General features: G+C 45.4%; 8 protein-coding genes across 8 annotated transcripts; 3 read left to right on the top strand and 5 right to left on the bottom strand.

Moving 5' to 3' along the window:
- Window positions 1–348: 348 nt before the first annotated feature.
- Window positions 349–1846, bottom strand: FMAN_05086 (uncharacterized protein; the record flags this gene model as incomplete). Its single annotated transcript, XM_041828126.1, has 2 exons — window positions 349–1750; window positions 1797–1846. The coding sequence occupies 2 exons, from the start codon at window positions 1844–1846 to the stop codon at window positions 349–351; spliced, it is 1452 nt and encodes a 483-aa protein (XP_041679020.1).
- Window positions 1847–2803: 957 nt separating this feature from the next.
- Window positions 2804–4040, bottom strand: FMAN_05087 (uncharacterized protein; the record flags this gene model as incomplete). Its single annotated transcript, XM_041828125.1, has 2 exons — window positions 2804–3431; window positions 3484–4040. The coding sequence occupies 2 exons, from the start codon at window positions 4038–4040 to the stop codon at window positions 2804–2806; spliced, it is 1185 nt and encodes a 394-aa protein (XP_041679019.1).
- A 912-nt stretch (window positions 4041–4952) lies between these two features.
- On the bottom strand, window positions 4953–6796 carry FMAN_05088 (uncharacterized protein; the record flags this gene model as incomplete). The annotated part of the gene is made up of 7 exons (XM_041828124.1): window positions 4953–4978; window positions 5038–5139; window positions 5205–5500; window positions 5553–5677; window positions 5738–6072; window positions 6121–6303; window positions 6373–6796. 7 exons carry the CDS (start codon window positions 6794–6796, stop codon window positions 4953–4955), a joined length of 1491 nt encoding a protein of 496 aa, XP_041679018.1.
- A 326-nt stretch (window positions 6797–7122) lies between these two features.
- FMAN_05089 (uncharacterized protein) lies at window positions 7123–8637 on the bottom strand (the record flags this gene model as incomplete). The annotated part of the gene is made up of 2 exons (XM_041828123.1): window positions 7123–7732; window positions 7784–8637. The coding sequence occupies 2 exons, from the start codon at window positions 8635–8637 to the stop codon at window positions 7123–7125; spliced, it is 1464 nt and encodes a 487-aa protein (XP_041679017.1).
- Window positions 8638–10809: 2172 nt separating this feature from the next.
- FMAN_05090 (uncharacterized protein) lies at window positions 10810–11698 on the bottom strand (the record flags this gene model as incomplete). The annotated part of the gene is made up of 4 exons (XM_041828122.1): window positions 10810–11198; window positions 11267–11333; window positions 11404–11588; window positions 11659–11698. The coding sequence occupies 4 exons, from the start codon at window positions 11696–11698 to the stop codon at window positions 10810–10812; spliced, it is 681 nt and encodes a 226-aa protein (XP_041679016.1).
- A 1527-nt stretch (window positions 11699–13225) lies between these two features.
- FMAN_05091 (uncharacterized protein) lies at window positions 13226–13858 on the top strand (the record flags this gene model as incomplete). Its single annotated transcript, XM_041828121.1, has 3 exons — window positions 13226–13237; window positions 13293–13514; window positions 13559–13858. The coding sequence occupies 3 exons, from the start codon at window positions 13226–13228 to the stop codon at window positions 13856–13858; spliced, it is 534 nt and encodes a 177-aa protein (XP_041679015.1).
- Window positions 13859–17115: 3257 nt separating this feature from the next.
- FMAN_16006 (uncharacterized protein) lies at window positions 17116–18594 on the top strand (the record flags this gene model as incomplete). The annotated part of the gene is made up of 1 exon (XM_041828119.1): window positions 17116–18594. One exon carries the CDS (start codon window positions 17116–17118, stop codon window positions 18592–18594), a length of 1479 nt encoding a protein of 492 aa, XP_041679014.1.
- Window positions 18595–20518: 1924 nt separating this feature from the next.
- Window positions 20519–22135, top strand: FMAN_05092 (uncharacterized protein; the record flags this gene model as incomplete). The annotated part of the gene is made up of 2 exons (XM_041828118.1): window positions 20519–20735; window positions 20796–22135. 2 exons carry the CDS (start codon window positions 20519–20521, stop codon window positions 22133–22135), a joined length of 1557 nt encoding a protein of 518 aa, XP_041679013.1.
- Window positions 22136–23748: the final 1613 nt, after the last annotated feature.

Below are 23748 nucleotides of genomic sequence, written 5' to 3'. Positions count from 1 at the left end.
GTCGCCAGTCATCACCGAGGGTGATACCGTGTATCTGGTCATTGGCTAGCAGACTTGCCTGTTTCAATGTCGAAACACTTTGCCAGGCCGTGGTCTTATCCACCTCAGGATACAGCTTGATAGAATCCCTATAGTTGGTTGTTCCTTTTGTCAGCGCTAACATGTACAAACACTATAGTAATCCCACGAATTCTGATGGTCTTTCCTTTAGCCTAGAACTGCATTCGTCCAACAAGACTTTCGAGTGGCAGGTCAATGGCTTCCTGCTGGCTCCTCTTTTGCATCATATCTAAGCCAGAGAACAGATCGTAGTTCAGCTCATTCCCCGGCGACTACCTACTACACCCATTACGAAATTCCTAAGTTTCCCTCCTCCCCAAGTCGAAGCAGCCACGTTTCCAAGTCGTCTCTCACCCCTTGCACGAGTTCCGTCTCTAGGATTCCATCTTGCCATACAAGTGACACGGTCATATCTCCGCCCTCAACGCTTGCAGCATTGACCATAAGAGCACCGCTAACAACCGGCGCAAACTGGGCAAACAAGATACTCTCCAATTCCCAGGGGCCTTTGGACACCGGGACGGCGATAGAACCTAGGTTGCTCAACGTCCATAGTTCCCGCCTCGGCTTCCCGTATCTCGCCTGGAATATATCACGCCAATCGCCAACATAACGGAAAAGATACGAGAACTCGTTATGGGGCATTGTGTCTATTCTTCTCTTCATGTCCTGTCGCAACTCGACCGCGAGTTTCCAGACGTTAGCATCCCCATCCTGTTGAATCTTGGCTAAGACATCGGGCCCAATTTCCTGCGCGTGTGATGATGCGCACTTAGACATGTAAGTCTTGTTGAAGTGCACTTTTTCAGAAATCCACGGTCGCAGGCTGATAGCTGTGAGATTGACAAAGCCCTGTTGCTTGGTCAGGGGCGCGCGTCTCGCGAATGAGGTAGCGCAAAGCGCATTGAGAAGGTTGGTCATTGTGGTCTTTTCCTCGCGACACCTTCTAACTACAGCTTGAGTGAGTACGGAACTCAGCGAAAGGTAGCGAATGTTGACGGCTTGAATGTCAGGGTTGCACGGCTGGCCCGCCCACTTCTGAAATGTAGAAGGTTTGAGGTATGACGGTGCAAACATGTTCCAGAGTTCGGATACTATCCAGGAGATGTCTGTAGTGAAGTTGATGAGCTCTTCCTGTGGGCGAGGATAGTCGCGGGGATGGTCGGTCAAGTTTACGATAAGACTTTTGTCCATCATCAGCGCCACGGCGGGATCAGGATTGTTGAGAGCATCAGTCAAGGATATGTGAAACTTTGCAGTGCTTTCCCCGTCGTAGATGGCGTGATGGACGGTTAAGCAAACCCGCAGTCGGCAGACGTCCTTATCTCCCAAGTTTGGTTCATGGAAGACCCGAACATGCCAGCCTGGACGCTTCGAAAGATCGGGCCACGGCTGCAACAACAGCTTTTCTAGGTTCTTAGCCACGGAATCGACAGATGGCGCTTCCTCGTCTTCAACCTGTTGAGAAAAGTCAACAGACGACAAGGCAACGAATCGTGGCTGTTTTGAGTCTTCTCCAATAATGCCAACGCGCATTGCCGGCTGCTTAAGCATGACTTGGGCTACGGCGGTGCGTATTAAGTGTAACGCGGAGCCATTTTTGAATATCGCTCTCGGAATGGTCAAGGTGGCGATGTTTGAGATGCGGAAGTAGATCCCGAGCGCATGACTGGCGGTATATATGGATTCCCTGTTTGCAGTCAGCTCACAATAAGGTAGCCCAGTATCGGACATGCACCCACGATGCACTACAGCTTCTGATGATGCTGGCGTCTGTATCAGTCATGGTTGATCTTTGATGACGCGTCTATGCTTGTTGGAAAGAGAAATGTGCGGGGTGGTAGCCCCAGATAAAGCCCAGGTAGCTAATAAGACTCCATGCACAAGGAACGAGATATCAAGACAAGAAGGGTGGGAGGAGCTGAATCAAGTATCATTTTCTGGTCCTGGTGTGCTATCTAGGGTTTATGATGAATTGTAAGTGAGCTTTCGTATCCGTATCTACCTTTACTTATCCTTAAGTAGTATCGAGGCTGCCGGCCATCCCGAGCCCCCCCCTTATCACACAGAGACTAGGCCTAACTCAGCCACTCAAGACATACCGTTTCCTATTGCAGTCGTGCTTCGTACACAACAACAAAGTAGGTATACAGCAGTGGCCTGCCGCAGATGCCGAGAATTACAATATCCGCTATAAGACATTGGTATCATCCCGGCATGTCTGCATTCATTCCCGAGAAGCCGTAGAGTTTTACGAGTTAATCAACGTCCCTAACCCTCCCCCCTCCTTGATTGGTCTACCAGAACTACCGACATACATAGAGAACTTGGTGGTGCGTGACGTGGCGAAAAGCTTACATTCAACGCCTGTGTGGTGGTGTTCCTATCGTACATAATCGGAGATTAGACACATGAAAAGTATTCACGATAGCGAACATTGTGCGTTGCGTTGGGAGCCGAGGTTGGCTCCGAAGCTTAGCAATAGTATTGCACGGACAAGTATCGCACGGACATCGGGCCTGAGCCGCAAGCGCTGAGTTTGAGTAGAACACATAAAGCTTGTTTTTAGAGTTTCCTGTTGGCCCGGGGCGTGTTTCTAAATGAGGAACGGGCCGCAACGGGTGGTAATCAGCGGGGTAGAAGATCCGCGTATCACATTTACACGAGTTCGCATGTGGAAGGTATTGCAAAGACGTTCAGACGCGACACCATACGATTCTGAGGATGCGAGGTTGAAATCTATCTAGGCATCCAAGAGACCTTTCTCTATGAGAGTTCTGGTCTCACGGGCCTCCTTCTGCTCGATGTTCTCACGCTTCTGGCGGAAGTGTACCGCTCCGTACCGTAGCAGCTCTCCAAATGATCCCGGCACACAATCCTGTCCCTCGTTCTGATCCCACAACGTTCCGAGGTGTGGTGTGTGCGTCAGGTTCTTCGCCCGTGTCACCTTTTGAAAGCTTGAGTTGGCCAACAATCGCCATACGAGCTTGTACGCATCCTTGTAGGCTGCCGAATCCGGATCAGCATCAAGACTAACAGTCAAGAGATTGTACATTCGAGGCCCAATGCTATCGAAGCCCAAGGTCTTCTCGCCGCCCCAGACCTCGTTGAGTGAATCGATGCAGAGAATGTTACGCTGCCAGTATTCAGAACTTTTGAAGCCGTCGCCCGTGTCACGGATTAAGCACAAGCGTTGCCAGCACAAAACCTGGGCAATGTACTCTAGAAATTGAGAGACTGGCACACTCCAGTCCCAGTGAAAGTCCGCGGCGTCATCATAGCGTATATCTTTGATGAATCCCAGCAGAGGACTGTCGCTGAGACCTTGCTGGTTCGTTCGACCCTTCCACAAGTGCAGATACAGCTTGTGCCTGAGCCATGGATTATTAGCCCCTGGTCCATCGCGTTTTCATTAACACTTACCATTTCTCTATGAAGACGTTGTTCTTCCGAGCGGCAACGAAGTGATTCGCGATCGTCTGGTCATACAGAAGCGGCACCGCGATCTCGTACGGCGACTTTGAATCTGCAAGCAAATCCCAGCAAATGCGATCAATGTGCCTGATAAGAAGGCACCCAACGTCCATACTCACACCTCCATAGCGGAGCAGAAGCGGACCCCGGATGAAATCGGCAGAATGTTGCCCGACATGGTGACCATCCATTGTTCCGCTCAGGAACGCCTCAGGCAACATCTCCCTGTCAATAAACTTCAGGACGTGATTGGGAGAATTGGGTATCATGTCAAGCACTCGAATGGTCCAATCAGGCCCGCAAATGCGAGCCCAACCGATGACATTTCGCTGGCACCAGGAGGGAATAGCACGTAGACCTGAATCCCAAAAAGCCCAGATGTTCTTCTCCGAAGGTACAGGCCTGTACTGCTCTATAGAAGAAAGGATCTCTTCGTCGGATCTAAGGTCAACCGGTCGAGTTGACTCTAGTTCTGATTGATATTCGGGAGGTATAGCGAAATGCATGACGCGAGTCTGGTTCCGGGGTTGGGACGAAACAGAAATCGAGTATTCTTTTGAAGGTGAAGAAGATCTTTGTTCCCAAGTATCACTTAGTCCTTCATGAAAGCAGAGAGAACTTAACTTTCAAGTATGCCCTACTCCTTTATACGTCTTTGCCCCTCGGGTCTTCCGGCGCTTTGATACAACACATGATTCCATACCGCTCGGATTCGCAGCCTTCCAACTGCCGAGCCGAGAAAGCCTCTGCCGGTCTGCCCACTACTATCGTTTTTCTTATCTACAAGGCTTTGCTGCTGGTCCGAACTTACTTTGGAGCCAACTGTCACCGCTTCCTTTTCAGGGATCGCTTATTGTATATGCCTGTTCACATTTCGAAACTCTATGCAATCTGTTGGCCCTCCCGTACGGCCCGTCCCATCCTGATTTCGCGGTAGCCACGTAGCATGGTGGTAACGCGGATATTGATTGAGCTTATGAGGAAGTGATTCGTTGCAACCTGTACCAATCACAGTGGAGGAGAGCCCCCAGTTTAGTTGAGAGAGTTATAGTAAATACAGTCTTATACTGACAAACGCTACCTATTCTTAAGCTAGACTCACCCCTGAAGTATCAGAAGTGGAGGGCCAGAATGGCTCCCACTATCAGAAGTGCCGTTCGTTCCGGTGAACCAGGGACTCGGACTCTCATCATAATAGCAAGCCATCCATCAAACAGCGACTCTGCCTCAGGCCGGCTGGCTGACAAGGATATCTAGGTAGTCCTTCGGGTAAAGATTATGTAGAGGCTCGACATAGCCAAGGTAAAGCCGTCTCTTAGGCCAGTAACGAAGTCTCTAGCGACATCTTCGTGTGCCAGTTCAACATTGAACTTGTGCAGGATTTGACTGGCTACAAAACGAATTTCCATCAGGCCCAACTACTTTCCAACACAAGAGTATTGTCCTACAGCACAAGGCAGGTATTAGCTAGGACCATTTATCTAGACTTGGGGATATTATTACCAATTGAGAATGGAACAAAAAGAGAAGGATCTTTAGTGAGCTCCTTTTCTGTAGTCCAGCGTTCCGGAATAAACTTGTCGGCATGCGTAAAGAGCTTTTCATCTAAGCAGACAAACCATCTGTTAGTTCTTTCTAGAATGCAAAGTGTTGTAATTGGACACTCTTACCTCGATTAAACGTGTAAGTTGGAATTGTGACTATAGTATCGCCTGGAAGATGCGTGTCGCCGATATCTAGACCCTTGGGCGGAGTCATTCGCTGCAAGCCCGACGGGATAGCCGGATAGAGTCGCATTGATTCGTTGATACAAGCCTGCAGATACCTGAGCTTTGAAAGACTTGAATGGTCTGGTTTGTCATGTTCTGCGTAATACTGATCGAGTTCTCTTTGGAGAGTAAGGCAAATTTGCGGATTACTAGCTAGCTCGAAGAACAGACAGGTTAGTGATGCCGCAGTAGTATCGCTACAGAATGATTAGTTAAGACATCATCTACTTGCTACGTAGGACACCGTACCTGCCCGCTACAGCGATAAGCTGAGCATCACCGCGTAAGTTGATAGTATCCTGAGCAGTCGGCTTGTTGAGAGCGTCGTAGTCGGAGAGGATCCATGAAAATACATCCGGCAAATCCGGCTTATTCTGTAATCCAAGACGTCAATGCATCACATAAAGTGCCCAAAGGATCTAGCTTTTGCATACCTTCTGTCTCCAGTCGACCTGTTGCTTGAGCCATCCCTGGAACTCGAGGTTCTTCTGATTCAAGAACGGAATGCGTTTAAGAAGTGGGAAGACCCAGGTCAAATGACTCAGAGAACCAGCCATAAGCATGTTGGAATGGACCAGTTCCATAAATGGATGTGCTGTTCCGTTCTTGAGCATATCAAGAGTTCTCCCAAAGGCCAAGTCACCCATAACATCAAAGCTATAAAAGTTAAACCATAGAGATGCGTCGATCGGGGTGCCCTGGGATGCTTCTACCTGCTCAAAGAGTTGGGTGGTGTACCCAGCCACTCGTGCTTCATACTCCCGAAGTGCTTCTCAACCTGTTAGCCGACCTCGCCTGATACTGATACTACACTTACCTTTAGAACTGAACGCCAAATCCCATGCCTTACGCCGATAGGCATGCTCCTCCTTGTCTCTGGTCATCTGCAGAGCTTTGATAGGGTGTTCGATGCTGTACCAAGGGCCTTTAGTACACGGGGAGCTGTTTGAATGGAGAGCTTGCAAGGCGTGCGGGTCTATGATAGATAGTTCGCTAGGCCCTGTAATATGTGAGCACCATCGCTTTTGTTGGGTGGCGAAAGAGTTATCGGCATAAAGCAATTACTCACCAATCCGAACAATATCCCCATATTTTCTATGCAACTGCTGCACCTCTTCAAAAAGACGAAAGTTCTTGAAGGCCCGAAACGTAATATACAGGTTGGACAGCCTGGCCCAAAAAGGGCCTGGAAATTTACTCAATCGGTGGAAACAGCCGCGGTAGATGAGCATACTAATTGACAATCCCATCAAGGTTGATAGTGTGAAACAAGACGATATGGCGATGACTTTCCATAAAGTGTAATCTTCATCTTCGACGGTTCGAGCAACAATGTATATCAAGCTGCTTTCGAGGACAGCAAAGGCTTGCAAGATATTGAAAACATAGAGGTTCCATTCGCCTCGGCGGAAAATGAAGAGATGAGTCAAAACACCAATTACGAAAAACAGGCAATAATACGCCAGATCGAAGCGAACTTGTAAAATATCCATCGGCACCTAAGTCAATGATGTTGTTGAGTAAGATAAAGAAACTATTTTCTGCCTACAGAGCCTTCTCCTAGGAGCCATTTGTAGTTACATGCTTGTAAGTTTGCATTACTCGGGAACCACGGATCCGGGATTGAAGTGACAAGATTGTTTGAGGGACACCAACCGTAACTGTAGGAACATTATCTCCGGCCCGTGTTTCAAGAAAGTTAATTACCCAGGCGAGTAAAGCTAGTTGAGAGGGACCCCAAAACAACCAAGTCCGCTATGACTTCGCCAAATCGTATAAGCTTTTTGGCGATAGCAATCGAACTTTACACGACCATAGCCTAGACCCAATCTAGTTCCCCTTTGCGAGAAAAGCTGGGTTTGTGATCCAAGCACTTGACAACCCCTTCGGCTGTACTGGCAATGTTAAGAATTGCAGCATCCTCTAGGCCAATGAACCCTTTCTGGACCACGTTGCCGAGCCAATCGACAAGCCCGTCGAAAAACCCTCCCGTATTGAGAAGACAGACGCCACGGTCATGGATACCTAGCTGATGCCAAGTTATGACCTCAAAGAGCTCTTCAAGAGTGCCATAGCCACCACTCAGCCCAACGAAACCACTTCCCTCGCCCCCATCAATCACCTCTTGAATCATCAAGCGCTTTCGAGTATGCATATCCTGAACAACAGTCCGCTTACCGTATCTGGCGTAAGCAGAATCCTTGGGACGTCCTCCCGATTCCTTCGCTTCATATTTCAGCAGTGCCTCGGGAATGATACCATGAACAGCATCAGGCCCAGAAAGCTCAACGAGAGTGCTTGCGATTGCACCCATCATTCCAGTTGTGCCGCCTCCGTACACAAGCTTCATGCTGTTTTCGTGACAGACTCTGCCAAGTGACCTAGCAGCTTCGATATGGGCCGGCTCGTTACCAGATGACGAACCACCACTATGAACATTAGCTATTCTAGATCCAGCAATGGGGATAAGGGTTTAGTACAAAATGCATAGTATTCGAGGCTTTGGTCCGTTGATAAAACGGAAACTGATCGAAGCTGAAGCATGGTAGAAATCACTCGCCATTCGAATTGCAGGTTTCTCAACATCCGAGACCCAAGATGTCTTGTCAACAACCGTAAGGCTCATGTTCGCAATTTTCTGGGCGTGAAGGAATGAACAGAGTGTTTGGCGAATCCATCCTAGTTGCGTCATGCCATATTGAAAGGTGTTTTCTTTCATCGAGGCCAGCCCAGTCTTGAGCAGCTGATCGCACTGTCCGCCGATTCTTTGAGCCTCCAGATATGGGTACAACTCCTGATAGCCGATTGCCTTCCAAATACCCTTTTGAAAGCTGGGTTTTCCGTTCAGATACTTGTCTTCAAGGAATTTCAGACCCGATAGCTCTTGCATAAGGCCTGCCTCTACCATGTCATCCAGTCTGGATGCGATGTTGCTGAGATAGGTAGACTGGTGTGGCAGCAGAGTGATAGCAGCCATACGCCATCCATGGTTAAAAGCATCTTGCAGGAGAGGTAAAGTGAGCGATGTTGAGCCTCCAACAACTACAGGTATAATCCCGTGGTCACAGAGTTTCTCCAATCTTTCGATTGCTTCGCCCACAAAATTTGTTGGCTCCTCATCAGCCTCCAAGTATCCGATCATATGGTGGTCGATTCCATCCGTTTCTTCAGGAGAAGGCTTGGCAGTGATAATACTCCCGGGGGAGTAACACTGCAAACTATCAACCGAGATGACTTGGCCATGGACGGACTTGGCTACGGAGGCTCCTAATTTAGTCTTGCCAGCACCTGTAGGACCAAAAACACCAATCATAAATCGGTTGGTAGACTCCATTCTGGTGGTGGTATGTGAAGATAAGCTAGTAGTAGGAACGAAGTAGCGTTATGCGTATAATATTGTTACGTATAGAAGAGACCGCGATACTTCACTCTGAAGTATAGGTGAATTTATACCTGTACACACGGGAGATATCTTCCTCTACCATGAGCTTTGAGCCGTTGAAGTATAAAGCTGCGTAACTCTGCGTAAGGTTTGTTTCGAGATACAGTCAAGGCGTACATATGAATACTCGTCATCACGCCTAAACCTTCAGCAAGGCAGGCTGTTCAGACAAGACCAAATTGTGCATATACGAGGCCAAGGGTAGTGGTCGTGAGGCAGGCTTTGGGTTGTAGACAGAATATCGAGGTTAACGAAAAGGATTTGATTATCAAAAATGGAACTTTTGCTGAAAAGGTATCGTAAGAAAGGCTCATGTCATTTTGTGCTACAAACTCTATGTTTGCATCATAATTGCATATCGTATCACCAATAACCATGCACAGGGCCTGGAACAATGAATTCTATGAGCCTAGAGGTGCTGAGCTTAACTCGGCCAACTTCCGCTCCAAAGGGTGTTATATGGACCATATTTGAAGGCATTAGTCTATGAGCTTGGTCGTTTCGCCCCTGACTGTGATGTTTCTTCCGCTCAAGAAAGCAGCAACACGTTCATTTAACGAAAATATTGAGGCATAATGTCTAAGTTGTGAGCTAGATGTCTTATTTGTGGCGGAGGCTCATAGCTAAGAGCTTGAATCAGCCGAGAGAACTTAGAGCTTGAAACAACATAGAAATCAGTACTTCGTCATGGCCTCGGCCTCTACCTGAGATCACAAAACTCGACACAACATTGACATTTGGACCAGGGCTTATAGGTGTACAATGCTATCTAATCAGCCTGCGATCATATCATGACACAAATGAAGCCTAGAATTTCTGGACAAAAGTGCCGAAATCAGATGAGCGGATGCGGCAGGAGGGATACCAAAATTATTTTGCTGAGCTTTCCATTTCCGCTTGATTCCAGGTGAGTCGAAAGACTGCAAACTTAATTTCTTAGTGCTTGTGTCCGAGTGCCTAGGGGTATTTGGATTTGCCGTGCAAGCCGATTGGTTAGTGCGTTACTGTCACAGTGAGGCTATCCGGAGCAAACAAAAACCAGCAGGGTTCGGAGTTAAGTTATTATAAACTCTAACTATGAATTCATGAGCCCCTCATCAGGAAGGTTCACATGCCAGGCCATGGCATCTTACCGGCTAAGAGAGCCGTCAGCGGAACAGAGTGATGTGTGAGAGAACAGCCAATAGGGGAACGAAGACGCTCTGTAAACCTTCCGAAACTTTAAGGTCGGGAGAGGAAATCCTTGCGAGTGTTGCAGAAAGTAGCGTTGAGAAATATATGAAGCTTTATGTGACTCTGTTTGATACCAAGCCCTGTTTGTACAACTACAATTGAAGGGTTGACTGTCTCGCGTCAGTAATCCTGCACAAGACATTCCTCCTCGACCGCCAACCATATCCGTATGAGACATTTGTCATCGATCAGAACCTCATTCTAGTGGTCAGAAGCCCAACTAAAGACTCCCGTACTATATTCGAACACACCTCACAGAAATACTTGTCTAACCGAACATGAGGGAGAAATATAACGCAATCTCGTGCTTCAACCCCTGTTCAGCTGGTCGGCTTCCCGCATGAAGAGTGAAGCCGTCAACGATATTGCGCTAAGTTAATAGTGTTCTATACTCGGCCTTTAGCTACGCCACAAATCAAGATTCCCTGGCATTTATCTACGTCTCGCTGCCCTGCAGATATCAGTATCAACGGTATGAAGTTATATTGAATCTAGGAATGCTGAGGTTACGAATAGAACTGTTATCAGCTACTTGCGTGAGTTAGGGACCTAAGAGAAACAAACCTCGAAAAGACTCATGCTGTAACCCTGCGGAGACTAGACAACAACCAAAAGCAATCCGTTTCTGAGGTACTGAGTTTATTTAAAACATGAGATCAAAAGTATCAGCTATATTTATTCCAAAGTTGAAGTCATTACAGATCAAGGCAATAATTATAAGTCATGCGTCCTAGAAGAATATAGAAGCTCAAAAGCAAGCTCAATTCACTCAAGTTCTCCCCAGAAAATCTCTATACGGTGGGTGTGACTCGGGTACACATCTCCGGACCTTCACAGCGCATCCCTTTCCTGAAACATGAACCTAGCATTATCGTGAGAGACATCTTCTGCAACCTGCTCATAGTGATGTTCGTGTCTAACTTGTCCTGTCTCAGTTGGCCGTTCTTCCTCACGTTCATCTTCAACCGCGATCGAGGAACTGCTATGCTGCTGTCTGGCTTCAACAGCCGTCGTCGTGTAAAGCTCTTCATCGGGGAGTCTGGATACACCACGCAGACTGTTAATGAAGCACTGTTCGATCGAATTGACCATTACAGTGCTTGTTGTGGTGGAAGTGACGTTGACGATTGACACTACTTCCTTAATGTACTCGACTTCGACGTTGACGGTGACTGTGGCAGGTTTCTCTATGTCGATGGTGGTGGTGTTTCGGCAGTGCCCTTGACAGAGATATTAGTTAATTTCTGAGTCTGACATGGCAATGATGCTGTCCTTTGAGATTACATACCCAGAACATCCTTCTTCACGGTTGTTGCTACTACTTCGGTGATGACATTCGTCTCGGGTGGCAAGAACTGATGTTCTGTTAGCTGCTGGGACTATCGGGAGTAGGTTGCCAAATAGCTACTGGCATGGACACCATACTGTTGAGACCGTCGTGGTAACGTTCTGGGTGACGTATACGGTTGTTTTAGGGCGAAGAACAATCTTCATATCATCTACTACTCCGCATGAACTGATATGTTTGCCGCATTCGATCATGGTCTTTGTATCTTCTTCCACGCCTCGAGAGGTAGCCTGCTCTAGATCCTGCTGAGATTGTCCGTCGACTGCGAGAAATGTTAGCTGAATGCGTGTACGATAAATCATCAGAGAGTTGAGAAGTTGAGGGTGTGTTACTAGTTTCTGCGGCAGCCAGCGTCCATGGCCATCCAGCCATGACTATGGTGGCAAGCCAAAAAGATGCAGGGAGCATATTGGGCAGCAAGAACCACTAGGGATGGTTGGCGAATAGAACCGTTCTGACTGGGTCAAGTAATGCTTATTCTCCAGAGCGAGAACCAGAACAATTTATCGGTGAGGAAAGTCGAGAAAGTGAGGGGTCCTAGAGATAATGCCAGGTTGCAAAGCGATTCTCCAGGGGCTGATAGGAATCCCCTTCAGCAATCTCTGAATACGTGCCATTCATTCCCTTTGTCCCAATGCATATTAGCCAGGTGCTTCGGCTTGGCTGAAAAGTCGTGGCTTCCAACGAGGGGGCATAACAGGAGGCTTTCCAATACGTTCAAGTGAAGACCTTCACATGCACACACCCAAGCGAGTGAAATGAGACTGAAACAATAAAGTTTCGTTTGAACGGACGTGGGACTGTTTCTCATGGAGTACTGATCCATTCCACATTATGTAGGGAACGTTGAAAATGTGATATCGAGTTGGTGGCTTGCATGTTGTCAAGAGGAAGACTATCAAGTCACAGCTGATTGCCAAGGAGGGCAATTTACTCTTTCCATCGTAAAATGACATATTTTGTCTTAGGCACTATCATATCTAAGCTAATTGCTTCCTGAAGAAGCTTGGCTTCCCCGGAGGTGGCTGGCGGAAATGGCACACGGCTGGCTGAGTGGTGGGCCTGGTCTAGACTTCAAACTTAAAGCCTCAATATGCACCACGAATTTATACCTGCTTGCACCAACATTCTTCGAGTCAATTTAATCCGAAATTAGAGAAGATCGGCGATATTTCTTTCCAAGACAGAGCTGAAAAACCTCGCCTGGAATGAGCCTAACTGTGCAGGGGGGATGCATCGTATCGTAGGTTCTTGCATAGAGTATGGGGTGTGAGCACGATGTTATCAGTACACAGTGCAAAGCTGCGAACACGCCCTTCCAAAAATCTCAGTCCCACTAAGTTTACAGGTTACTTCGATCTAACTGCTTGGCTTTATGCGATACCGGTGCCAAGAGTGAACACGATACGGATGAGAAAGGGGGTTGCAAGCTGATCTTTTCGGCAAGTTGAAGCTTCCCATGCAGCTATTTGGGTGGAGTATCGCAGATAGCTGGCTGAAGAGATTACTCGCCGCATGCGTCTCAATCACAGTGTAGCCTGAACTACCAAGAGATCTTGATGCAGAGAAACATGCATGGGATATGGTGGTTTGACTTGTGGAACTTGAATGATTTGAGTCTCAATTCAGCTGGTGTTAGTATCTCCATGGGTTGGCTACTTTGGCTAATAGAAGAGCACAAATGCTGATGAAGCGAGGCGTTTCACATAATCAGTTCAAATCAAAAGAAGAGCTGTTCACAATCAGAGTATTCTCTAGAACTATAAATGTTGAGATGTATCTCATTAGAGAGGACTGCTATTCACTCTATACTGTATTTAAGCTAAGATCGCAAACGCACATTCTCATAATCAAGTTACTTTAACGACGAAGTTTTTAGGCCCCTATCACCGGTTGAAAATGGACTCAACGGTAAGATTGCAGAGTCTTACTGATATAGAACAGTCCCTTAGTAATGCGATGATAGCAGATTCCCAAGGATATTGCTGCCGTTGAAAGTGATGGAAAGACTTACGTTTTCTACGTCAATGACAACCACCAGCTCAGCTACTTAATCAAGCCTGGAGGAGGGTGCAACGGTGGCTATGCTGTAAAGACCATCGAAATCACCTACCAGAAAATGCATGTCAAGTGTGACAGCCGAGAAGTCGCCGCCATATCCTGGAAGTCCGCCAGTGGCGTGGATGAGGTTAGCTCCCTTGCTTGTTCAGCCATTTGAGACTGACTTTGTAGATCCGTGTCTACTGCGTTCTTGCCGATGAACATGGAAGGGCCTTCCTCCAGGAGATCTGCCTGAGTAGTGATAAGCCCGATAAGAGTTGGTACCAGGGCTATTTGGGATCTAGGAAGACCATTCGCCATGTTGTGAATGGTGCCTCTATCGCTGTTACTGGCACTTCGTATGAGAACCTCAAGGTCTTTGTCTCTGGCAAGGATGAAAATGGCATTCCAAAGACTGATGTTCACTATTACACTCAGAAGGATGGGGGCAGTTGGGAGGTCGAGTCGGTCAATGCACAGCTTTGGGCTTAGCTGTGAGGAGGTACAGTGCTAGAGGGGACAGATTATAACAACTGTGCGAGCGAATCTGAGATACGACAGTTTTATAAATCTAGCACATTAAATAAGACTACAAATTGTAACCCCGAATAGGTCGAGTCTCCAGAAATCGAGCGTATATTAATTAAGCTTGATATATATTAAATTTACTATTATCTTATATAATAGGTTTTTATTACTTTTTAGTATCTCTTTAAATTAAAAGTAAGATATATAATACTTTCTTAATAGTAGTATTTAATTAATTTAAAAATAAGTAAAAATATACTTTTATTTAAATAAAAAATAGAATTATATTAACTGCTTTTTTAATAAAGGGTTTTAACTTAAAGGGTTTTAAGGCTTCCTTAATATTATATTAAAACCTATTAAGGTTTTCTCTTTTATTATTAATTATAGTAAATTATATATTTATTTAAGCCTATAGGGTTTAAATAGTATTTTAAAGCTATTAAACCTTAATTACTATTTTAATATTATTAAGTAATACTTTAATATAAAGAGGTATTAAAATATTAATATTATTAAATATCTTAATAATATAATATTATTTAATTATTTAATATAATATATTTTAAATAAAAGCTATTAATATATAATAATTAGGTTTTTAAATAAATAAATTAATTTATATTAAGTTTATATTTATAGAATATATAAGGCATTAAATTAAATATATTAATAAAGTATTATATCTCTTAATAGTTAATAGTATAAATAAGGCTTATTAAAATAAAAATACTTTATTAATAATTAGTAAATTAAGTTTTATTTAATATTAAATAAATATATATATTATAGTAATTATAAAAAAGTAATATAATATAAAGTTATTATTTCTTTATTTATATTAATAATATATTAATATTTAATTAATCTTTATAATTATAAACTAGTTATATACTATATAGTATAATCTATTTTTACCTTTCTTTATTAATAATTATTAACTTTTAGTAACCTACTTAAATCTATATAAAACTTAATATATTTTCCTCTTAAACCTTATAATTATCCCTTTTTTATCCTTATAGCAACTTAATTTTCCTTAATACCCTTTTAGCCTATTACTTAATACCTTTAAGTTACTTATTATATAAATTACTTAAATAAATAGCCTTAATAAATACTAATTAATTATAGCTTAAAGCTACCTCTTTAAGTAATTTATCTTTAAGTTTATTAAGTTCTTTTATTTTAAGTTTAAAGAATCCTTTATTAATTAATTAATAATAAGGCTATAAGACCTTAAGGATTTTATAACTAAAGGCTATTAATTTAATATAGTTAATATTATTTATATACTTTTAGGCTAATATAATTTTTATAGTTATATTATAAAGGTTATTATAATTATTTTTATTAATAAATAAATTAATTAAAAGGATTATATTAAGATTTTTAATTAAATAAGCCTTATTAAAATTAAATTATAGGCTTTTTTTAAGTATTATAATAAGGTAACTATAGTATTATTAGTAATTATAATTAAAAGGGAAGTTAGGTTAAATAACTTATTATTAAAGTATATTAAATAATTAAAGTATGCCTTTAAAGTAAGGTTATAAAAGGAAGATTTTAGCTAGTTAAAAAGTAAGGCTTTTTAGTTAAATTAAATATATTTAAATTTAGGCTATAATTAAAGTAGCTAATTTAATAATATTAACTTAATAAAGCTTTACTACCTAAAAGGTAAGAAAAATTTAAATTATAATAAACTTTAGAGATATTTAAATATCTTTTAAGGCTAATATATAAACTTAAAAAAAAAAATAAGGTTATTATTAATCTTAAGGTAATATAGTCTTAAAATGCTATTAATTTTAGTCTTATTAGTTCTTTATTTAATTAACTATTAAAATAAATTTAAAGTAAAGTATTTATAAGATATATATAATATAACCGCTAGGGTTATAATAATTTATTACTTTTACTACTAAAAGTGGCTTATACTTTAATCTTACTATTAAAATCCAATACTATATATAGATAATAGGTATATAGACATTAATACTAAGCTCCTATTATACTTATTAGCAGGAGAGGTAAATGCCCGCGCACTTTATTATAGAGCCTGAACRATAGTTCAGTTTGCAGATCTTACATGCCTCATCACAGTGGTTCTCCATAAAGTTTAAAATGCATCCAATATATACAGTGCAATACATACAGTAGAGGTTCCAGTCCAAGGACCACGGACAGTACGCACATCCATACTCACGATTGGATTTATATATTATTATACTTAAGGAATTTAATCGATAAATATAATTCGTCTAGGCTCGGTTAGTGAAGTTTTCCATCGGTTAATACTGTAATATCTCGACTTAAGATTAAAGAAATACTTATAGATGGACTGATTCGGTAATAGGGCAGATGAGTTAGTCGTTTGTGAAAACATATCGGGTACGTAATATGATAATGAAGGGCTCTCAGAAATTACACAACAGTTTCCGCTAACGCCACAGCTGACCTACCTGCCTGTGAGTGGTAGTTTGTTTTCGTATTTCTAAGCATGGAGTGTAAGCACGCCTCGATTTACAATGCCCAAAGGGCGCAGCTTACGTGGCCGACTTCAATTGGCTTACTTAAATGAGGTGGTTGTTCAGCTATTGTTTTAGGACCTGACCGTTGATGTCATGCTGCTTCCTGACATTTTCTACCGATATGGCTCCGGGCACCCCTCAATAGCTACTTGTTCTGCGACCTCCCACTTTGGGGAGAAATAGAGAAGCATAACCTGACATCTGTATATTTTACTAGGTGCTAGACTGCCAATCGAGCCTTTGTTTCTCAGTATGTCATTGCTTCCAGACCCAGTCCCGACCGATGACTCATTGTCTGGTTCTGAAACATTGATTAACGAGTGCCTACATCAACCAAAATCTGATGAAACCCAACTTTATAAGAAGCTTAATTTCAGAGTCAATCAAAATGACTTCGTGCTGCTGTCGCAAAACGTTGGATACAGAATCGAGAACCCAAGCAATTGCCTGGTATGCAATGCTGTCTATACTTTTTGGATATATCGTTGCCAGAGGCGCAAGATTCCGCTTGATGGCAGTGAGTCCAGATTCCCAGCTTACTCACCTCTCCAAAGCGAGCGAGATGCGTATGAAGACTTTTCCGAACAGAGGCAAAGAACAGGGCCCGAGCTCTGGTTGAGGTCGGGAGAGTTTGGGGAAGTTTATCATGCTCTGATGTGCTGTCTCTACTGTCACATTGGAGGAATGGAAACGCCGATGAGATTCTGCCTCCCAGATGATGACTTTGGCAACAAGATGCGTGATCTGTTCTCATGGTATGGTATCCCTGTCAAACAGGTTTGCATGCCCGAGGGAGACCAAAGATCGACGGGCTTGAAGAAAACCACGCGGATGATCACGGAGATTTTTGAAGAACCGCCTGCGGCTACAGGACCTGTTCTGTTCTCAAAGATGCGACATTTCATGGACGCTCAGACACTGGACATCAACGAGGGGCCTAAGCATGGAAACCTTATGGAGCGCTACTTTTACCCAACATGGGCGGCCAAATACTGGCTGAACCACTATCTGCGACTCACAAAACAGCGTCACAAGCTGCCTGGAATGGAACAAAATGACAGTGTGGACAAACTACCCAAAGTGAGAGATGTTGAAAGAATGGCCATAATCCATGTTCGTCTCGATGCGAAATCGGGAGTCGGGAGGGTAATGGATGAGACAACCTTGAAGCACGTTGGTTCATCAATTGCCAAGGCAAACAAGCGTGTTTCCGAGTGGAACAACTTGAGCTCATCTTCGAAGGGAAAATATTTCATACCCGCTGAAAGATTCTCACATATTATTCTGTATGGGGACTTTGACTACTTTGGAGGGCTTAAACGCAAGGCCTGGGTTGAAAAAGAGTTGAATGATCCCAATGTTGCAGTGTTGTTCATATCTCGACCATGGGAGGGCAAGGATAGAACAGCAGAATCACCGCCAGTGAGAAGTGTCGGGGCAGAGGACCGAGAAAGGATCAACAACGAGGTCGAAGAACTGTGGTCAAAATTTCGCAGTATAGGCTTTGATTATGTACCCGCTCAGGTCAAGATCCTTAGTATTTGGACGGCGCTCTGCAAAAGATACAACCCTAGAGCATGTGTTATTGGCCACCGTTCGGGTTTCATTGAGGCAGCCGGTCTTATAGGCCTTCCGACACTCTATCTCAACGACGAAAGAGAAAAGGTGGACCGGGAAGGGAACAAGAAACCTGGAGAACTTCTCTGGGCACCATTCCAGAGTACCAGTCGCTTGCGCATGCTGTCTGATGTGATGAATACCATTATACCCGTGGAAGCATTACAAAAGCAGTCGAAAACAAGAGGAAGCACTACTGGTGAGGTCAAAACCCTTAAGATAGCACCTGGATATGAAGACGAACTCACGGCTGCCCTCTTCATGTTCATGTGCTGCAACATCGATACATCGTCTGGTCGACGCTACAAAGGCTACCCCGCATGGACTGCACGAGTTGCCATGAGAAAGTCCGTAAGCGGCCGTGCTTGGCTCTGTGAGAGGTATCGTTTCGCCACAGGAACATCCAAGGATTGCGGAAGAAAGGCATGGGACGAGAAAGATTTCGATCCGTGGCTGAGAGATATTGGTGAGGTCTGGGATTATGAGTGGAAATTGCGACGTTTGGGCGTACTTCCCTATAATTTGGGAGACGACACTCATTACTAACTGAGGAAATCGCTTTTTCTGGTCTTGGCTACTGAAGTGCTTATTCTCAACTGAAGTTCAAGTGGGACTGAGCCATATGAAAACACTCATTTAGACGATTCTTGTTCCGCGACATATGTGAAACCACGACCCTCCTACTCATTATCCTTGCAGGTATCGGTATTCCGCCTAAAGACACGTAATACTAATAGATACATTTTGCCTAAAGGCTTATCCTTACTAGCTCTATAAATAAGGCACTATTAAAGCATTATAGCTACTATTATACTATTTTATATAAATGCTACTATTATATTTATTAAAAAAGATAATAAAGTAAATATATATTTTATATTATAAAGACTTATAACTTAAAAGTTTTTAATTTTATTAAGTAATCGCGGATACGCTGCTGCTGCCTCCGGTTTAGCGGCACTGCTCAAACAGGCAAGACGCGCGTGCCGTACATCCGCACCACTGCGCATCACGTGACCCCCTGTATATAAGACAAGAACCTCCTCCGACCCTACCAACATGTATCTTTGACCTCTGCTTCTTCCCATGCACTGCCCATTTGAATCCGCTGGTCTCCATTTTCTGCAAACATCGCTGCCTTCAGCCCACCTCCCTTGGCCCATCCTGCCACGTCAGCGTTTTCATTTGGAACGCAGTTCTCTCGCGACGCTTGCATCCCAAAGCCTGATTGTGGAGGGAATGAGACATGCTCTAGCATTCGTTTTCCATTCTGCCCTCTGATATCCGCGTTTACTAACTCTACTGTTTGTCTCGTATGGCCTCCTTTCCCGTTCTCTTCTCTCAGAATCTAACAACGCCAACAGTCTAGAGACAGTTCCCCAGGTTGGGCCGCCTCACAGTGGTGTGATGCTTCTTAGGCTGTAGCAGAGCATCTCACGGCAATGTTTTCCCTTGTGAGGCCTCCAGTTGACGCCCATCCAATGGCAGAAATGCCGCAGCCGGCTTATCAATGCCCCCTGCTGCATGATGGAGGATGGTGCCATCTCGGACTCGCCTCCTGAACCTGATACGAGTGGCTCCGGAGACCTCTGGCACAAACTTGCTCCCCGATTGGTTCCCTCAGCGGGTAGAGAGTGTGAAGCGTCTGATCACGGGTGGCTTGACGGGGCCCGAGATACCAATTCCCTGTTCAGGGGTTGCCAAGACTACCCGCCGCTTGGGCGGAAGTTCCTTGATTACTTCCTGTTGGTCCTCGGCTCACCCGTTTCCGTACGGACCGCGATGGCTCAGACGCTTCAGAAATGGGGCGAGTCAGCATGTCGAAAGCGACGATTGGGTGAGAAGGAAGAGAGGGACGCGCGCACTACGGCGAGCTGTTGGTGTTGCACGCATGCGACCTCGTTAGTCTCGCTGCTGCGGGATCATGAGACGTTCATGACAGCATCTCGAGCGCTCTGAATGGCTCAAAAGGTTCCTGGCTGTGACGATCAACATGTGCAGGCGCAGCGTCGAGCTTCATCACGGTCAGACGGAAGAGCTAGTGCTCCGGGGAACTTCCTACCCGGTGCTGTCTGACCAACTGGAAGTGACGCGTCGTGTGTGAACAGTCCAACACCCATCATGACCTGCCTCATCTGGTATCTCCCGAGAACTCTGCCTTGTCAGCGAGTGGCGTGGATCCATGGTGATATGCGAGAAGTGTGGCCCGGCAGTGAAGTGATTGGCACGAGGGAGAAGCGGTTACGTGTCTTCCTCCTCCATCCGAACCACCGTGATCTCGTAGAATGAGGAGAGACACCAGGACGACACCGGGCTCGGCTCCTGGAAGGGGCTGGGACTTGTTTGACCGCATGGTTCAGCTGCGAGCATATAAGCCGGACAATGCCCGTCTATCTTTATGTTCAATTTGGCCATACTGCGAACACCAAGCCCCTTAACTCTTTCCCTCCCTACACACTGCAACTCAAGTATGACCTCGTTGATTATTGACTCTGAGCAGCGGAAGCCGTTGCAGAGCTTCACTCCTCCTGCCTCTCAGCCAGATACGGCTCTTGGAAAATCTAGGGACACAGCGATTTATATTCCCTCTGATGTCGAGTCTGATACTGAAGATGAAGACGATGCGAGTCAAGAACTCGATGGTTCGCCACCTTTTACAGCACTTACCAGCACTGTGGATTATTTAGGTAAGTCATCGAGGCTATGGGGCCCCTCTTGGGTGGAAGGTTCTGACAACCGACGTGTAGATCTAACTGTCACCGAATATGGCGCAACTGAGTCAGAAGCTACCATTAGCGCGAACATTGCGTCAGCAGTATCCCCGACTCAAGTGGATGCCGCCCTAGGTTGGCCGAATGAGCCAAGTGAGTCTCACCTCGCTGATGCTGGACTGAGCCAACAGTCTTGTGGAATGAATCACTTACTGGTCGGGAACACGTCCACTGAGTGTCAAGATATCAATTTTGCAACCCCTCCTACCAGCCCTGAAAGCCAACCATACCCAGTTGCGGTAGACGGGAAACAGCTCCGACCTGAACCAGCCAGTCAAGAGAGCAACATGGTGCTCGATGCTGTCTCTGACTATGACGTTTGTCATAGCTCCCAGCGTCATCAGGATTCCCCTTCAACTGGCGCACACTCTCCCAGGACTGCGAGTCCCATCAAAGTGGTCCAGGCATCATTCCAGGAAAACGAAATACCCGTCTGCAAGTCATACGATGGTGCCATTCCCAAAGCCCGCGCCCCATCTCCCGCGACATCCTCTGATGAACCGTGTCAAGGGCAAGCCTCGGACAATACAAGCAGCGCGTCCACCCATGTCGAGTCCGAGGCCACGAAGGTTGTGTTCAGTTCCGATGCCGAAGTGTCTTCCACGTCGCCGTCACTTCGTCGTTTCCGCCACAAATCCTCGCAGATGCATAAAACCATGCAGTTTGAGGACGGTGACGCAGACAGTGAAGACTCAGGGAACGAGGACGGTCTTCACAGGTTAGAATCTCAACATAATGAGGAGAACTCTTCTTATTTCCCAGATGTTGAGGATTCTGGCTCGGAAGACGATGATTTAGATGATGTCCACGAGGGTTGCAAGCGTCGCAAGATTTCTAAATCCACTTCCTGTTCGGTCCGCAGTACCGCCGCCAACTTTCGGGGCTCTCGCAAAAGACAATCGACAACACGTACCGCGCAGATACCTAGCGATATCCGAACACCAGAAGCAACGCCAGCCCCGTCCGAAGCTAGCATGTTTCTTGCTCAGTTCGAGGAATGGTCTCTCAAAGATGTCTTGCTCAAGCGCATCACTGAGGGCGGTAAGACGACATTCCAATTACAGTTTGAATGGGACCACGATTCATGTCAGCGGAATGCTGGTAAATCCATATCGCATATCAGGAACCGCAGAAGGCTGCCCGAGACTCTGCACTCGCCTGCAAAATCATCTGGCGGAAGATGGACGCCAGACGAGGACAATACTGTACTCAGGATGAAACAAGAAGGCAAATCTTGGGTCGACATCCAGCGCGCCCTTCCACACCGTTCTGTGGGCACGATTCAAGTCCGGTACTCGACCAAACTCAGAGGCTGATCGGTCATCTACAGTAGCTCGAGTCAACTTTTTTTTTCTTTTCGGTACGATGGGTAGATGATTAAATGTTGAGATAGAAATAAAGGCCCTGTTTTGTTCTTCAGCCTGAACATTAGCCAATGCTCGCGTAGGAACGTTTATTTGACCCATCATGAATGGTACTTGACTCCTTGTCCGTGGTCAGAGCCTGCCGGTAGTGCTAAAGTGTGAAATCGTAGTAGTCACAAATCCCCCAGATCGGCAGGCAAGGGAAATGTCGATCAGGCCGGCAGCCTCCGTCTCGAAACAGATGGCATCTAGCTGTCGAGTGGCAATGTCTCTCTGAGTACTGTTCCTCATGACTTGGTTGCTTGAGGCGATTGTACCGTAATGAATTGTTGGGTTGCTCGTATTCCGTTTCCCTCGCTGTACTAGCTTCGAAGGGTCGCATTCATTGCAGGTACGCTCTGGGGAGATGTGATCGTAAATCGGGGAGAAGAGGCGGTCCGCTTTGGTAGGTCGGCAGTACTCGGGGCGTTTGCTGAACGTCTCGCTTATATTGAGTGAGGTTTAGTTGCCGTCTTCTTCATGCTTTGCTCGAAGAGATGACACAGCTGCGCCAAGCAAGTAATTCAGGGTCCTTGGATTTGCAGTGCGCTGGATCTGTCAGGTTCTAATGATCCTCCCTAGATCGTACTCTATCATCCTCATCCCGACGACGATGTCGCCCAAGCGAACGTCGACCTTATCTGGCACCCCGCCGCCGATTCCTAGCATCTAATAGAGATGGATCGGTAAAGAGCTTACACTGAGCGTCCAACACCATCGCAGGCAACGCCAGTTCCCCCCGAGCCCCACGCACTTCTCGCTAAAACCGAAGAATGGCCTCTGCAGGGCGTTTTATTGAAGAGCATCACTGAGGGTGGCGGAACAACATTTCAACTGTAGTTTGAGTTGATCCATGATCCAAGGCAGCAACATATTGACAGATCCGTTTCGCATTCTGAAGGCAGAGGATCGTCCGAGGCTTCGCTTTCAAGGACAAGATGATTCGGTGGAAAGTCGTGCGCAGGATGAGACAGGCCGGCCGTGCTTGGGCTGAGATCCACTGCGCCCTTCCACATCGTTCTCAGGGCACGATCCAAGTCCAGTACTCGACGAAACTTAAATGCATCCCTAGTTCCGAGTGATAGGAGGTTTAATTTACAAACATGGAGGTATCAATAAAGAAACAAGCTATCTGCCTCCGAATATCCAGAGTGACCAAATTTGATCATGTATAGAGTGAAGTCCTGTGTGCCAAGGATTGACTGTTGTTACTGTGGTGACCTGTTGCGAAACGGGCTGATGTTACGAAGTTTAGTCGATAGTCTTCCGAGAACCTTTGTCCTACTAACTGGGTCATTCTTTTCGGGCCTGGTTGGCTCATTTACTGTTGTCGTTAGGCATTTGTACACAAAATCATGGTTCAGCGACCTCGTACCTCGGCTGGAGTACAAAAGTTGCAAGTTGCGTGTAACAGTATACGTCTTGGGATGGCTTAGTCCAAGGGCCTTCTCGTACCCTTCTAATGCTCGCTTATACATCGCTTCGGCTTCTAGAAGCTTGCTCTGGTCTGCGTAGAGATTTCCCAA

This window comes from Fusarium mangiferae (genome assembly GCF_900044065.1).
Source record: "Fusarium mangiferae strain MRC7560 genome assembly, contig: FMAN_scaffold003, whole genome shotgun sequence".
In the NCBI taxonomy this organism is placed as follows: Eukaryota; Fungi; Ascomycota; class Sordariomycetes; order Hypocreales; family Nectriaceae; genus Fusarium; species Fusarium mangiferae.
Note: the sequence above shows the minus strand (reverse complement) of the source record. Positions and strands in the feature narration are given on the sequence as shown.